General features: G+C 42.5%; 2 protein-coding genes across 5 annotated transcripts in view; one reads left to right on the forward strand and one right to left on the reverse strand.

Moving 5' to 3' along the window:
* Positions 1 to 5,171: 5,171 nt before the first annotated feature.
* Positions 5,172 to 8,127, reverse strand: sowahab (sosondowah ankyrin repeat domain family member Ab). The gene has a single exon (XM_021617475.2). It carries the CDS (start codon positions 7,577 to 7,579, stop codon positions 6,137 to 6,139), a length of 1,443 nt encoding a protein of 480 aa, XP_021473150.2. The 5' UTR covers positions 7,580 to 8,127; the 3' UTR covers positions 5,172 to 6,136.
* Positions 8,128 to 8,217: 90 nt separating this feature from the next.
* Positions 8,218 to 17,032, forward strand: part of LOC110533358 (septin-8-A) — a 47,131-nt gene continuing 38,316 nt past the window's right edge. For all 4 annotated transcript variants that reach the window (XM_021617476.2, XM_036989713.1, XM_036989712.1 and 1 more), the window contains exon 1: positions 8,218 to 8,506. In XM_021617476.2, coding sequence (XP_021473151.1) covers positions 8,477 to 8,506 — 30 coding nt within the window. In that variant the 5' untranslated portion in view covers positions 8,218 to 8,476. The remainder of the gene's footprint in view (positions 8,507 to 17,032) is intronic.

Consider the following 17,032-nt stretch of genomic DNA (forward strand, 5'->3'; position numbering starts at 1 on the left):
ACTACTGCCCTTGTGGCTGAATGGAAACAAGTCTCCGCAGCAATGTTCCAACATCTATAGGAAAGCCTTCCCAGAAGAGTGGAGGCTGTTATGACAGCAAAGGGGTGACCAACTCCATATTAATGCCCAAGATTTTGTAATGAGATGTTCACTTGTGCTCATGTACTATATCAAATAAAATTGTATTAATCACATGCGCCAAATACAACAGTGAAATGCTTACTTACGAGCCCCGAACCAACAATGCAGTTTAAAAAAAATACGGATAAGAATAAGTAACAAGTCATTAAAGAGCAGCAGTGAAATAACAATAGCGAGACTATTTATCACGTTCACCCATGTGTGGATCTTCTGTTTGAGGACTCTGAAAATCCAGTTTTGAGCAACAACAAAAAATACATGCAATGTACTGTTCATCAACAGAATGGTGTGAATTGTTTTGTGAAATGTCAAATGATTGGAGAGAAGAGAACGCAAACATACATTTCCACAAAATATTAAGATTTATGCTGCTCAACTCTCACCCTAAACATTTCTTTGGAGATTTACGGCGATGTCCATTTCGGTTTGGTAAACAAACTTTGTACAGAGGACAGCCTCAACGGTTAAGTGAGTGGGACTCAGTGCCTCAGACTTCTTGTTTATATGGCATGAAGGAATTCCTGAGGCATGCGAAAGACCAATGGTAGGGAACAGGGAGACAGCATAGGACCAACAGAAGTGCACATTCTTACGTTTAACTGACCCATGCTATTTCCTGTTATGTATGTAAACATGCGTTATTGTTTAACTTATCACTTCTTTTATCCATTTGTCAAAAAGTGTTTTTTCAAAATCCCCACAAAAGGGTTGTTTTTGAAAGAGGTATTGTTTGTTTAGTGGGGGTAGGGTTTTGTAACTGAGACAGAGACCCGATTAAAGAGAGAGATGATCACAATGAATGACACGTTCATTGGTTTTCAATCAATCCCAGTCTTGTGATGACAATGAGCCTTTATACTTGCATTTCCTCTGGCTGTCTTCATTGTGTCTGACTGACTGTCGCCCCTCTGTTTTGTGTTTTGTTTGCCTTGTGGAGAGTGCTTCATTTGTTGCTTGGAATTTTGAATTCCATGGTGTTTGTTATATTGTGAATACATTAAACTTTCTCCTTCCACCAAACCGTGAGTTTGCTATCGCTAAATAAAAATGTTCTGAAGTACATTTGACTAGTTTAGACGTTTTGAAACAACTTGAACAGGTTCACACGGTTAATAGAAGTTAGTTACAGTTATTGCTGTATCTCTTCCGTAATATGTTATATGGAGAGAGGCTGTGTTGCTCTAATTCAGTGGGATTGAAGAGTTGAAGAGGGGCATCGCCCCATGTTCTCTGGCCTCGTTAGCATCTCTGATGGAATGCTACCAAGTTTGTTAGTGAACAACAACAAATGCCTATTATGAGGTGCTGAATGTCACATCACTCTAGAAACCAAGGGGAAGGAGAGATGCCAGAATACACCAACCACTATCTCACTTCCCATCACAAAGTACCTTTCATCTGACTCCCACGGTTACCAGAGGAGATCACGCCTAGCGTAGACCTACGGAAGCAAACAGGACATACAACTAACTGGGATTCTGCACTGACAAACAATGCATACAACGATGGCAACACCTGTGTGACACAGTACATTTCAGAGACTAAGATCTCATATTCAAGCTACTGGGGGTGACGGTTTGGTGGTCCAGTGAATATTCTGGCTTACAGAAGTGTAGGACTGTGGGTAGAGGTCCAGCGAATGTTGTGTATTAAACAGCAACCAGTACTGTGTCCTTCTTGCCCCTGGCCTTGCTGCAGTGGAAACATTTGTTCTGACCACGGGGTGAGAACTGGCTTGGCACAGAGGGAGGTGACGTCATGAAAATGCCAGGAACATAGCTTGAGTAAGTCTGTTCACTTCTCATCTCTTCAGCCTCAGTGTCTATGCTCAGTTAGCTGGATCACAATCTCATGCTGCCTGTATGAAGCCACGAAACCAACAGGGAGACATTTCACATGCTGATATTTGGGATTCCTGAGTTCAGTAGATGGTTGAATCTACAGTGCCTTCCGAAAGTATTCATACCCCTTAACTTATTCCACATTTTGTTGTTACAACCGGAATTCAAAATAAATGGAATATATTTGTTTCTCACCCATCTACACACAATCCCCCATAATGACAAAGTGAAAACATGTTTTTAGAAATATTAGCAAATTTATTGGAGCGAAAAAGACAGAAAGGGATGGAACACATTTACATAATGGGTACCTGGAAGAAAATGGGGGAGGGTCATGTTTTTTCATTTCAGTCAAGGGGAGGGTTTAGTATTTTTTTTTTATAAATCTAGTCCAGGAGAGGGTCATGTAATTTGTAATAGATGAAATGTCAATATTCCTCAGTGTTTTAGAATTAGTTGCTTATTAGGCTATATATCGGCGTCGCCCCTAATCTCTGATTCTCCACTGGGCAAGCAATATCAAGTGCACCTATAGGCTACTTAGTGTGGTCTCAAATTATCCATAGCCTATAGGCTAAGAAGTGCATGCTCGAAGAAACACAGAGCAAAGTTATATTTCTAAGATAGCTGCTGGAATGGTGTAAATAAAACTAGGCTGCATTACACACTACAATGGATATTCCAAACCTGAGCCCCAGCCTGCTCTGCTCTTCTGATCAAAAATGTTTTTTGTGTGCTGCCTAACCAATGGCTTTGCTGTGTAGGACTATGGTGGCAGTTCAGGAGTCAAAGGCTTGTTGATTAGGTTTAGTCTTGCGTGGGGACTAGCCTATAGCCTATGTTTTGTTCAGTTTGATAAGGAGAGCCAAAGATTAGAAGAGGTCGGAGGTCAACTTTGATAGCTTGCTACTTCTATCATTTTTAAAATTCAAATACAAGATGTTTATTGCCCATGTTGTAGGCCTATTTATCAGAGTTATTGACCTCAAAATGAACCAGATTTGAGTAAATTACATTGTGGTGCTGAAACTTGAAGCAGCAGCCGTAGCACAATCAATCACAAATGGACAGCTCATGGTGCTGAAAGTAGGAAAATTTGAGTAGGCATAATTCATTTCAACCATCTCATTTTAATTAGACTTTACTAACAACAAGAGGGCTTTATGTTGGAGTCTATTTCATCCTATTTAAGGAATAAGAGCTAGGCCTAACGTTACCTGTTCGACAGACAGCAGTGAAGGGCAGTTAAGTTAAAACCAAGACTCACATAAAGGGGGTATGAGAGGGTATGCCATAGGCTTACTTTTTATTAAAGAAAATTGCAAAAAGCACAGGCCCCTACCCCTAGTTAGCTGAAGACTTTGATTAAAATAAAACGGATCCGATTATATAATGTGATCTATAACAGCACTTTTTTTTCAAGTGTTCAGGAAGGGATTAGGTCAAATATATTTTGCTGAGTGGCCTAGTTACATTTTATTCTTAAATCGGCATGCAAATGGCTGTCTAGCAATGATCAACAACCAATTTAACAGAGCTTGAAGATTTTTTTGAAGAATGCGCAAATATTATAGAATATTATAGAATCCAGGTGTGCAAAGCCAACTGTTGTCACCTTCTCACCAAGCTGCTTGGCGATGGTCTTGGCGATGGTCTTGTAGCCCATTCCAGCCTTGTGTAGGTCTACAATCTTGTCCCTGACATCCTTGGAGAGCTCTTTGGTCTTGGCCATGCTGGACAGATTGGAATCTGATTGATTGATTGCTTCTGTGGACAGGTGTCTTTTATACAGGTAACAAACTGAGGTTAGGAGCACTCCCTTTAAGAGTGTGCTCTTAATCTCAGCTTGTTACCTGTATAAAAGACAGTGTGCTCCTAATCTCAGCTTGTTACCTGTATAAAAGACACCTGGGAGCCAGAAATCTTTCTGATTTAGAGGGGGTCAAATACTTATTTCCCTCATTAAAATGCAAATCAATTTATACAATTTTTGAAACCTCCCATTAAAATAATAGACTGATCATTTCTTTGTCAGTGGGCAAACGTACAAAATCAGCAGGGGATCAAATGCTTTTTTCCCCTCACTGTGGTGCTTAGTGATTTGCCCCACATAACACATTGTATTCTGTACAGCCTTCCTTTATTCACTCTGTCATTTAGGTAAGTATTGTTCAGGGGATACCTAGTCAGTTGTACAACTGAATGCTTTATGCATTTAACCCAACCCCTCTGAATCAGAGAAGTGCGGGGGTTGCCATAATCGACATCCATGGCGCCCGGGGAACAGTGGGTTCACTGCCTTGCTCAGGGACACAATGACAGATTTCTACATTGTCAGCTCAGGGATTTGATCCACTTTCGGTTACTGGCCCCCATGGTCTAAACACTTGGCTACCTGCCGCCCCAGGAATAACTACAATGTTGTTGATCCGACCTCAGTTTTCTCCTATCACAGCCATTAAACTCTGTAACTGTGTTTAAGTCACCAGTTGCCTCATGGTCAAATCCCTGAGCGGTTTCCTTATTTTCTGGCAACTGAGTTAGGAAGGGCGCCTGTATCTTTGTAGTGACTGGGTCTATTGAACCACCAGCCAAGGAGTAATGAATAACTTCACCATGCTCAAGAGACTCCCGAGTGGTGCAGTGGTCTAAGGCACTGCATCTCAGTGCTAGAGCTGTCACTACAGACCCTGGTTTGCTTCCAGGCTGTATCACAACTTGCCGTGATTTGGAGTCCCATAGGGTGTCGCACAATTGGCCCAGTGTTGTCGGGGTTAGGGTTTGGCCGTGGTAGGCCGTCATTGTAAATAAGAATTTGTTCTTAACTGACTTTCCTTGTCAAGTAAAGGTTAATACAAAAATAGAATATATTCAATGTCTGCTTTTTATCTATACCAATAGGTGCCCTTCTTTGATAACTTCCCTGGTGTTTTTGGTTGAATCTGTGTTTGAAAATCACTGCTCGACTGAGGGACCTTAAAGATAATTATATGTGTGGGGTACAGAGATGAGGTAGTCATTCAAAAATCATGTTATACACTATTATTACACACAGAGTGAGTTTGTGCAACTTAAATGACTTGTCAAGCACATTTTTAGTACTGAATTTATTTAGGCTTATCATAATCAAAAGGGTTGAATACTTACTTATAGACTCAAGACATTTCAGCTTTTCATTCCTATTAATGTGTAAACATTTCTAAAAACATAGTTCCACATGGGGTATTGTGTGTCGGCCAGTGGCACAAAATCTACATTTAATACATTTTAAATTCAGGCTGTAAAATAACAAAATGTGAAAAAAGTAAAGGGGTGTGAATACTTTCTGAAGGCATTGTACATCAAATAATGTGTTCTTTACTAAAACTAACAAATTAGATTATTACTAAAGTAAGTATTGTATAAGACATGGAAGAAAGACAAGATGCATGTGACTTGAAAATCACAGATAAATATTTCAGAGTATATCTTTGCATTTCACCAAATCAATCCTTTAAACACTGTATCAATATTCACTCATCATAACACATTCACACCACAGGAATCTTAAACAGTAAGGCCACATAGTATTGTTCACTTTCACAATTATTCAGTACTGCGGCAACCTCTTCAAAACAAATGTGTTTCTTAGACAGAAAATCGATCTAAAAAGATGACACATGTGATGACCCCTGAGAGTGAAGGCAATGTTAATATCCAGACATGAATCATATTCATCTCTCATGTACAGGTTTAGTACAGGGACACATACAATAATGTGTTCATGGATTTTTTTTTTTGATCTGCTGAAATTGATGTTAAATCCCATCGAGCAAAAAATGCATTACCTCGTATATGAAGTCATGTATTACTTATTCACTATTAACACGATTAGATACATTATAAATGATATTGATTACACGACACAGAGAGAGTAGCACATTTCATACTATACCTTCCATACTAGTAATAAGTGGTTGTTTGATTAAAAAGGGAGTAATGAAATTATGATGGTTACACTTGTTGATTTATAAAAAAACAAAGTTCAACACAACTGAATGTTCCTCTCATAACCCCATATGTTTGTATCTATATCAGAGTAAAAACCATGAAAAGCTAAATAGATTTTGTGCAAAATATCAAACTGTATTATTGTATTTCACATCAGACTCATGTTACTTAAATGCATCTGAGGTCTCTCTGTGATTGGATGAACTCTCATCTCTCTCATCCCTCGGGTTGACACCCAGCAAATAGACAGAGGGTCTATGCTTGTGCTTTTTCTTTTTTTCCACATGGGGATTGAAGAGCCGACTTATCGTATGCAAGCCTTTGGAGAGGTCTGGGAAGATATCTAGCTCCTCCCTTTCCGCTTGGAGAACTTCCTGGGGCTGGACCTTAGGTTCACCAAGCAGCTCCCTCACCTCAGAAGAAATCCCTTTGCGCAGGTAGTGATATGGCTTCTTTCCACAATTGTCCCTTATATTCACATCCGCTCCGTATTCATGCACCAGCATGGCCAACACAAACTCCTGGTCATGCAAAGCAGCAATGTGCAGTGGCGTGTACCCTCCATATGTTCTGGCATTGACGTCGAGGTCCATTCCACCTTGCCTGGATATGTTGATGATACTACCCACCATCTCACTGTTACCACACTTGGCTGCCCAGTGAAGGGCTGTGAAGCCGGACATGAAGTCCTTCTTCTCTGCCAGCTGTGTGTCTCTGAGGAGCAGGCCGTACACCCGTCTCCAGTGTCCAGCAGCAGACCTCACCAGCCACTCATGCTCTGCCTCTTCCAGGGGGACTGTGGATGTGTACTTGGGCTCCTCAGAAGGTTTGGTGATCTTGACAGCCCTCCTTGGTAGCGGAGAGCTTAAACCCACACTCATAGTGGATGGTCTTCTCTTGGTTCTAGAGGAGCTGTGTGCATCTTGGTCAGTGGATCCAGCTCTCCTTGGAGAGCCATCGTCATCCTCAGATTTGAGTTTATGGATCTCTATTCTGGCCAAGTTTGGAGGCATTCGTAAAGGCAGTGCAAATGGCTTCTGCACACTAGGGTTTTTTGTCTTCCCAGGATACACAGCCCCCCCAGAGGGGATATATTCTCTCTGCGCATCAGAAGTATGGTCTATGTTGAAATTCAGTGACCTTTTTGGTTTGAAATCAACTTTTTCTTTAAATGCCAGCTCTATAAATGAATGCATGTCACTGTCATTTGAGACACATTCACCGCCACTTGTAATAACAGGTTCTTGGACATTTTCAGAACTTATCTCACTTCCTCCATTTTGAGAATGTGCATTGTTCTCACTGTTCCATACAGGTGAGGGTTCACCTGGCTCGGGGACCTCTTCACTTTCAGACTTTTGAACATCCTCTGTTTCTTGTAACAAATGCTGATATTTTTTCTTTAGTACAATATACCTGACATCTTCAATTTCTTTCACGACAGCAACAGTGTTCACAAACCTTTTGAATAGATCCCTGTTCTGTTTCTTCTCTGCGGGATCAGTGCAGTTCAAGGAATCTTTGAATTTAGTCAGCAACTCGGAATTCTTCAACTTCCCCCCTTCTTCTATCAACAGCGAGATAATAGCTTCTTGAGTGAAATCCATTTTGAGCACCCTACAACCAAAAATGTCAATTCAGAAGGAACAACCGAAAGTGAAAAGTCTTATCATACATATAATCCGCGATACCTGTCAGAAACTATACCTTCGCCCTACCTGCAGTTTCCGGTGACACGTGGAATTAATTTGAATAATGTGTGCAGACTTCTGTCTTCGGGCGGTGCTCAGAGGTGTCTGGGGCAGTAGCCTGTAGTCGTCTAACATTAACTGTTACTGTAGCTAACAAAAAGTTACCATTCTCATATTTATTTCACATATCATATGCATAGAATGATAAACATTGATACAATTATGCGTTACAATATTTTAGGAAAAGGTGATACAATGTTTCAAAAACAGTAGAAATGCCAGGTTACACTGTTTCAAGACCTCAGACCTGGCTCACATCACTTTTTCTGAAGTGGTGTAGAATGCGAGTTATCGTTTTTAGGCAATATATTTTAGGGTTCGTGTCTCGATATTCACTAAAAGTAACATTTTGTAACTCAATATAGGTTAATCGTTTTTAAAGTAGCCAAAACAAAACGTTGACTTTAAAAAGGCAGCTAAGGCTCTGCAAACTACAAATCCCATGAGCGACCTGCGAGGCAATATAGTTCATCGATGGCTTTTCATATCATCAGCGCGTAAATGTCAATGATACAGTATTGCAAATTGTCAAAGGTGATTTAATTACAACCGTCAGAACGTTCCATATTTTCAGCGCGCAGTCCTGTCCTTCTGGATTGTGTAGCTCCGAAGGCAAATGGGAGTTTCCAGGAAGTAGCCATATTGGAAGCGCAATCAAGCTTGTTCCACTGTGTCAGCTAGTTTACAGAGAGAGTGAGACAAGGGCAGTTTCCTTTCGCCCAGATCGGCATTAAAACGCATACATTTCGCACCATGGCTGCTACGGACGTAGACATATTTTCTGTAAGTACACACTGATATAATGTTCCGCCTATGAGTAATATACAGCTATATAAAGTACATTCTAATTATTCCTGGAAGTGTGGACTATCAATAGGGATTCACGTTGGTTGGTCCTGATGGGGTTCTGCTCAGGACATGGATTATTAATTATTTGCGAGCTTCTGAATGAATAGGCCTACATATAGGCCAACGATAGTTAATACCGGCAGTATAAATGTGCATTAGTATCATTCCTCATTGAGTTGCATCAACTGTTTATTGGTGCTCACATATTCTACCACCGTATGGCACAGACAATTGTAGTTTTCCCAAAGTCTCCTATGTCAAGCATTTAGCCTACCCCACACCGGCTACAATGTAGCAACATTGTGTTACTAACCATTAGTTGGTTTTATGTTTTACATGGTTCCTTTTGAAAAACAAAGGTGTTGACTTGTGGTTACATTGTAACTTCCCGTTTAAGCAGTCTAAAATGATGCTTATAGGCTAACCAACGTACGTAACTATGTCAACGTTGTGATGGAGATTTAACTGCTATTTACAGCAAGTCAGTCTAATAATTTGAAGTAGAAAACAAGGTTGGCATCTTTCTGTTCAGTAATTCAAAATACTCAGAACATAGCCTATTTGATGATTTTTTTTCTCCACTTTATTTTTGTTCATCGTTTAATTTAACCTTTTATTTAACTAGGCAAGTCGTTTAAGAACAAATTATTATTTACAATTACGGCCTACCCCAGCCAAACTGGGGCACTCTGTTCATGGTGACTGGTTTTTGATAGTGATGATGTCTGGTTGAACACAGCAGGGTGCACATAGCTATGGGAAACAATCAATGTGTCCAAACAAAAGGAGTAGTAGGAGTGCATCGATTGTATTCTACTACAGAGATCTATTTTGGCCTTCATTTTTTTTTTACAAGTAAGTTGACTAAGAACACATTCTCATTTGCAGCAACGAATAGTTACAGGGTAGAGGAGGGGGATGAATGAGCCAATTGTAAAATGGAGATTATTAGGTGACTGTGATGGTTAGATTGGGGATTTAGCCAGGATACCGGGGTTAACACCCCTACTTTTAGGATAAGTGCCATGGGATCTTTAATGACCTCAGAGTCAGGACACCTGTTTAACGTCCTATCCGGAAGACGGCACCCTACACAGGGCAATGTCCCCAATCACTGCCCTGGGGCATTGGGATATTTTATTTTTAGACCAGAGGAAAGAGTGCCTCCTACTGGCCCTCCAACACCACTTCCAGTAGCATCTGGTCTCCCATCCAGGGACTGACCAGGACCAACCCTGCTTAGCTTCAGAAGCAAGCCAGCAGATGGATGGATGGATGGATGATGGATGGATGGATGGATGGATGGATGGCAGCTGTAGCATGTTTGATTCTTACTGACCCCTAATAACATCAGCTGTATCATGAGGCCTACATGATATTCTTGCAATTAGAGCCACATTGATTGTTGCTTATGAGCTTCATTGCCACAATATGCCACATTGCCACATCTACAAAATTGCTTCCAACACTCTACTCAGCAAACTGGATGCAGTTTATCACAGTGCCATCCGTTTTGTCACTAAAGCACCTTATACCACCCACCACTGCGACTTGTATGCTCTAGTCGGCTGGCCCTCGCTACATATTCGTCGCCAGACCCACTGGCTCCAGGTCATCTACAAGTCCATGCTAGGTAAAGCTCCGCCTTATCTCAGTTCACTGGTTACGATGGCAACACCCATCCGTAGCACGCGCTCCAGCAGGTGTATCTCACTGATCATCCCTAAAGCCAACACCTCATTTGGCCGCCTTTCGTTCCAGTTCTCTGCTGCCTGTGATTGGAACGAATTGCAAAAATCGCTGAAGTTGGAGACTTTTATCTCCCTCACCAACTTCAAACATCTGCTATCTGAGCAGCTAACCGATCGCTGCAGCTGTACATAGTCTATTGGTAAATAGCCCACCCATTTTCACCTACCTCATCCCCATACTGTTTTTATTTATTTATTTTTCTGCTCTTTTGCACACCAATATCTCTATCTCTACCTTTACATAACCATCTGATCATTTATCACTCCAGTGTTAATCTGCATAATTGTAATTATTTGCCTACCTTCTCATGCCTTTTGCACACAATGTATATATAGACTCCCCTTTTTTCTACTGTGTTATTGACTTGTTAATTGTTTACTCCATGTGTAACTCTGTGTTGTCTGTTCACACTGCTATGCCTTATCTTGGCCAGGTCGCAGTTGCAAATGAGAACTTGTTCTCAACTAGCCTACCTGGTTAAATAAAGGTGAAATAAAATAAAAAAAAATAAAAAATATTCCTTGGAACTTAATTCATTTAGCCTTAAATTTGTATAATTATGGCTTTATTGATGCATATGATACTAGATTCAAAGATATGTGATGTACCACAAGATAGTGTGAGATTTTTGACATGAGACAATCTCTAAAGAAAATCATCCGCTTAGAAAACTGGTACCATTATTGTCTTGGAAATTGACTATTTCTTTGACACTCGTATATCCCCATGATGTTTCAAACAGTCTCTGGATAAAGATTGTGAGGACAGCTTCTTGTTGTTGCGTCATCAGTCTTATATTTACCACAGGACAGTCTGGAGGCAGGGCTGTCACATCCACTGTCGGAAAACATGGATTATTTCAGGCTGTGTGTATTGGGAGTCAGTGATCTGTGTTGTCCTGTGGAGGCCACCACTCCCCCTCTGATGTTATAGCTACACATGTACTCTAATAAAAATGTGCTTTGTGACCTGCGTTATAATTCTCTCTGTTTGTATTTTGTGACACCTACAGATTGGTGTGCTTCTGTCTCATAAAATGGCCTCTGCTGGCTCCTGTCTTGTTTCTGTTCTTCCTGTTGGGCAGAGGCGTGTGACGGGAGACAGACTGAGAAGTTGCTGCCAGACAGACAGCTCTGTGCACGAGTGTGTTTGATCAAAAGAAAAGATGGACTTCTCTTCTCTCTCTTTCCTTGGATGCCTGGTGCCATGCGATGACCACAATCTTAACCATCTACATATGTACTGGCAAAAAATAAAGCACATGTTAAGATTTCTCCATTAGACTCAGTGCCAGTAGCAGTAGTAGCAGCAGCAGCAGCAGTAGTAGCCTTGTGGTTAGAGCGTTGGGCCAGTAACCGAAAGGTTGCTGGACTGAATCCCGAGCTGACAAGGTAAAAATCTGTCATTCTTCCCCTGAGCAAGGCAGTTAACCCACTGTTCTCTGGGCGCGAAGACGTGGATGTCAACTATGGCGGCCCCCCGCACCTCTCTGATTCAGAGTGGTTGGGTTATCCCCTTTCCCCTAGTAGTAGTAGTAGCAGCAGCAGCTCTAGCAGCAGTAGTAGCAGCAGTAGTAGCAGCGCTAGCAGCAGCGCTAGCAGTAGCAGTGCTAGCAGTAGCAATAGTGGCAGCACTGGTAGTAGCAGTAGTAGTAGCAGCAGTAGTAGTAGTAGCAGCAGTAGTAGTAGTAGCAGTAGTAGCAGCACTAGTAGCAGCAGCAGCACTAGTAGCAGCAGCAGCACTAGTAGTAGCAGCAGCAGCACTAGTAGTAGCAGCAGCACTAGTAGTAGCAGCAGCACTAGTAGTAGCAGCAGCAGCACTAGGAGCAGCAGCAGTAGTAGTAGCAGTAGTAGTAGTAGTAGCACTAGTAGCAGCAGCAGCACTAGTAGTAGCAGCAGCAGCACTAGTTGTAGCAGCAGCAGCAGCACTAGTAGTAGCAGCAGCAGCAGCACTAGTAGTAGCAGCAGCAGCACTAGTAGTAGCAGCAGCAGCACTAGTAGTAGCAGCAGCACTAGTAGTAGTAGTAGCAGCAGCAGCACTAGTAGTAGCAGCAGCACTAGTAGTAGTAGTAGCAGCAGCAGCACTAGGAGCAGCAGCAGTAGTAGTAGCAGTAGTAGTAGTAGTAGTAGAAGCACTAGTAGCAGCAGCAGCAGCAGCACTAGTAGTAGCAGTAGTAGTAGTAGCAGCAGCACTAGTAGTAGCAGCAGCAGCACTAGGAGCAGCAGCAGTAGTAGTAGCAGTAGTAGTAGTAGTAGTAGTAGCACTAGTAGCAGCAGCAGCAGCAGCACTAGTAGTAGCAGTAGTAGTAGTAGCAGCAGCAGCACTAGTAGTAGCAGCAGCAGCACTAGTAGTAGCAGCAGCACTAGTAGTAGTAGTAGCAGCAGCAGCACTAGTAGCAGTAGCAGCAGCAGCACTAGTAGCAGCAGCAGCAGCAGCACTAGTAGTAGCAGTAGTAGTAGTAGCAGCAGCAGCACTAGTAGTAGCAGCAGCAGCACTAGTAGTAGCAGCAGCACTAGTAGTAGTAGTAGCAGCAGCAGCACTAGTAGTAGCAGCAGCACTAGTAGTAGTAGTAGCAGCAGCAGCACTAGTAGTAGCAGCAGCACTAGTAGTAGTAGTAGCAGCAGCAGCACTAGTAGTAGCAGCAGCACTAGTAGTAGCAGCAGCAGCACTAGGAGCAGCAGCAGTAGTAGTAGCAGTAGTAGTAGTAGTAGTAGTAGCACTAGTAGTAGCAGCAGCACTAGTAGTAGCAGCACTAGTAGTAGCAGCAGCAGCACTAGTTGTAGCAGCAGCAGCACTAGTAGCAGCACTAGTAGTAGAAGCACTAGTACTAGTAGCAGCACTAGTAGTAGAAGCACTAGTACTAGTAGCAGCAGCAGCACTAGTTGTAGCAGCAGCAGCACTAGTAGCAGCAGCACTAGTAGCAGCACTAGTAGTAGAAGTACTAGTAGCAGCAGTAGTAGCTGCACTAGTAGTAGCTGCACTTGTAGTAGTAGTAGCAGCACTAGTAGTAGCTGCACTTGTAGTAGTAGTAGTAGTAGTAGCAGCAGCAGTAGTAGCTGCAGTTGTAGTAGTAGTAGTAGCAGCAGCAGTAGTAGCAGCACTTGTAGTAGTAGTAGTAGTAGCAGCAGCAGTAGTAGCTGCAGTTGTAGTAGTAGTAGTAGCAGCAGCAGTAGTAGCAGCACTTGCCGTAGTAGTAGTAGTAGCAGCAGTAGTAGTAGTAGCAGCAGTAGTAGTAGCAGCAGCAGTAGCAGCACTAGCAGCACTAGTAGCAGCTGTAGTAACACTAGTAGCAGCAATACTAGTAGCAGCAATACTAGTAGCAGCAGCACGAGTAGCAGCAGCACGAGTAGTAGTAGCAGCACGAGTAGTAGTAGCACGAGTAGCAGCAGCACGAGTAGTAGTAGCAGCAGCAGCAGCACTATTAGCAGCAGCAATTTCAGCACCAGCACTATCAATAGTAGTAGCAGCACCAGCACTAGCAGCAGCAATTTCAGGACTAGCAGTAGCACTAGTAGTAGCAGCACTAGCGGCATTAGTAGCAGCAGCGGCACTAGTAGCAGCAGGACTAGCAACAGCAGCAGCAATTTCAGCACTAGTAGTAGCAGCAGCACGAGCAGCAGCAGCAGTAGCAGCACTAGCATTAACAGTAGTAGCAGCACTAGCATTAACAGCAGTAGCAGCAGCATAGCAGTAGTAGTAGCAGCAGCACTAGTAGCAGTAGTGGGAGATGCAGTAGCATGAGCAGCAGTAGTAGCAGCACCAGCATAGCAGTAGTAGTAGTAGCAGCAGCAGCACTTGCACTAGCAGCAGCACTAGCAGCAGCCACACTAGCTGCAGCCGCACTAGCAGCAGCAATTTCAGCACGAGCAGTAGTAGCAGCAGCGGTACTAGTAGTAGTAGCGGCACTAACAGCAGAATTAGCAGTAGCATAAGCAGTAGCAGCACTAGCAGTAGTAGGAGTAGTAGTGGTGGTAGTAGTGGTGACAGCAGTAGAATTAGTAGTGGTGACAGCAGTATAATTTGTAGTAGTGACAGTAGCATCACTAGTAGTAGTAGCAACACTAGCAGTAGTAGCAGCACTGGTAGTTGTGACAGTAGTAGTTATAGTATTGACAGTGGTAGTAGTAGTGACAGTAGTAGTAGCTGGAGTGACAGTAGTAGTGGTGGTAGTAGCAGTAGTGACAACAGTAGTAGTAGTAGTGACAGCAGTAGTTACGGTAGCAGCACTAGTAGTAGGGGCAGTAGTAGTAGTTGTGACAGTAGTAGTTATAGTATTGACAGTGGTAGTAGTAGTGACAGTAGTAGTAGTTGGAGTGACAGTAGTAGTGGTGGTGGTAGTAGCAGTAGTGACAACAGTAGTAGTAGTAGTGACAGCAGTAGTGACGGTAGCAGCACTAGTAGTAGGGGCAGTAGTAGTAGTTGTGACAGTAGTAGTTATAGTATTGACAGTGGTAGTAGTAGTGACAGTAGTAGTAGCTGGAGTGACAGTAGTAGTGGTGGTGGTAGTAGCAGTAGTGACAACAGTAGTAGTAGTAGTGACAGCAGTAGTGACGGTAGCAGCACTAGTAGTAGGGACAGTAGTAGTAGTTGTGACAGTAGTAGTTATAGTATTGACAGTGGTAGTAGTAGTGACAGTAGTAGTAGTAGTAGTGACAGCAGTAGTGACGGTAGCAGCACTAGTAGTAGGGGCAGTAGTAGTAGTTGTGACAGTAGTAGTTATAGTATTGACAGTGGTAGTAGTAGTGACAGTAGTAGTAGTAGTAGTGACAGCAGTAGTGACGGTAGCAGCACTAGTAGTAGGGGCAGTAGTAGTAGTTGTGACAGTAGTAGTTATAGTATTGACAGTGGTAGTAGTAGTGACAACAGTAGTAGTAGTAGTGACAGCAGTAGTGACGGTAGCAGCACTAGTAGTAGGGGCAGTAGTAGTAGTTTTTTTTTAAACGAGCTGGTGCACACCCAGAAAAAATAGTTTGTGTGGAGGTGCTGACTAACGGTGAATAAACTACAAACTATCAAAATAAAGTCGCACACTCCGTATAAACTCCCAGCAATTTAATGGATATTTACCAACGTTTCGGCATCACTGTGCCTTCCTCAGGGCAATGTCATGAATACTTGAACCAGGTTATGTAGACAAACAGTGCAATTAGTGCAACCAATGACTAGTGAGGGGTGTGTCATAATTATTAACTTAATTAAAATTAATGAGTGAAACTGTTAAAATAAATAGTATATGGCATATGAAATATTAGGCTATTGTTATCATATAGAAACATAATGGAATATTGTACATCATATTAGCATCAACATACATTATTTCATTCAATTTCACATAATTTCGTATTTCATTTCATATTTGTTACATGTAATCTTTTGGTTCAGCGCTAATGTAATGTATAATGAGCATCATCAAACAGGGGGAACATATTAGGTGTAGTAGTGACATTAGTAGTCTTAGTAGTAGTAGTGACAGCAGCAGCAGTAGTAGTTGTGACAGTAGTAGTAAAGACAGTAGTAGCAGTAGCAACACTAGTAGTAGTGGCAGTTTGTGTGATGGCAATTTGCATATACTCCAGAATGTAATGAAGAGTGATCAGATGAATTGCAATTAATTGCAAAGTCCCTCTTTGCTTTGCAAATGAACTTAATCCCTCAAAAACATTTCCACTGCATTTCAGCTCTGCCACAAAAGGACCAGCTGACATGTCAGTGATTCTCTCGTTAATGCAGGTGTGAGTGTTGACGAGGACAAGGCTGGAGATCATTCTGTCATGCTGATTGAGTTCGAATAACAGACTGGAAACTTCAAAAGGAGGATGGCGCTTGGAATCATTGTTCTTCCTCTGTGTACCATTGTTACCTGCAAGGAAACGTGCTGTCATCATTGCTTTGCACAAAAAGGGCTTCACAGGCAAGGATATTGCTGCCAGTAAGATTGCACCTAAATCAACCATTTATCGGATCATCAAGAACTTCAAGGAGAGCGGTTCAAACGTTGTGAAGAAGGCTTCAGGGCGCCCAAGAAAGTCCAGCAAGCGCCAGGACCGTCTCCTAAAGTTGATTCAGCTGCAGGATCGGGGCACCACCAGTACAGAGCTTGCTCAGGAATGGCAGCAGGCAGGTGTGAGTGCATCTGCACGCAGAGTGAGGTGAAGACTTTTGGAGGATGTCCTGGTGTCAAGAAGGGCAGCAAAGAAGCCACTTATCTCAAGAAAAAAACATCAGGGACAGACTGATATTCTGCAAAAGGTACAGGGATTGGACTGCTGTGGACTGGGGTAAAGTCATTTTCTCTGATGAATCCCCTTTACGAATGTTTGGGGCATCCGGAAAAAAAGCTTGTCCGGAGAAGACAAGGTGAGCGCTACCATCAGTCCTGTGTCATGCCAACAGTAAAGCATCCTGAGACCATTCATGTGTGGGGTTGCCTCTCAGCCAAGGGAATGGGCTCACTCACAATTTTGCCTAAGAACACAGTCAAGAATAAAGAATGGTACCAACACATCCTCCGAGAGCAACTTCTCCCAACCATCCAGGAAGAGTTTAGTGACGAACAATGCCTTTTCCAGCATGATGGAGCACCTTGCCATAAGGCAAAAGTGATTACTAAGTGGCTCGGGGAACAAAACATCTATATTTTGGGTCCATGGCCAGGAAACTCCTCAGACCTGAATTCCATTGAGAACTTGTGGTCAATCCTCAAGAGGT

Source organism: Oncorhynchus mykiss, chromosome 10, assembly GCF_013265735.2.
Source record: "Oncorhynchus mykiss isolate Arlee chromosome 10, USDA_OmykA_1.1, whole genome shotgun sequence".
Classification (NCBI taxonomy): Eukaryota; Metazoa; Chordata; class Actinopteri; order Salmoniformes; family Salmonidae; genus Oncorhynchus; species Oncorhynchus mykiss.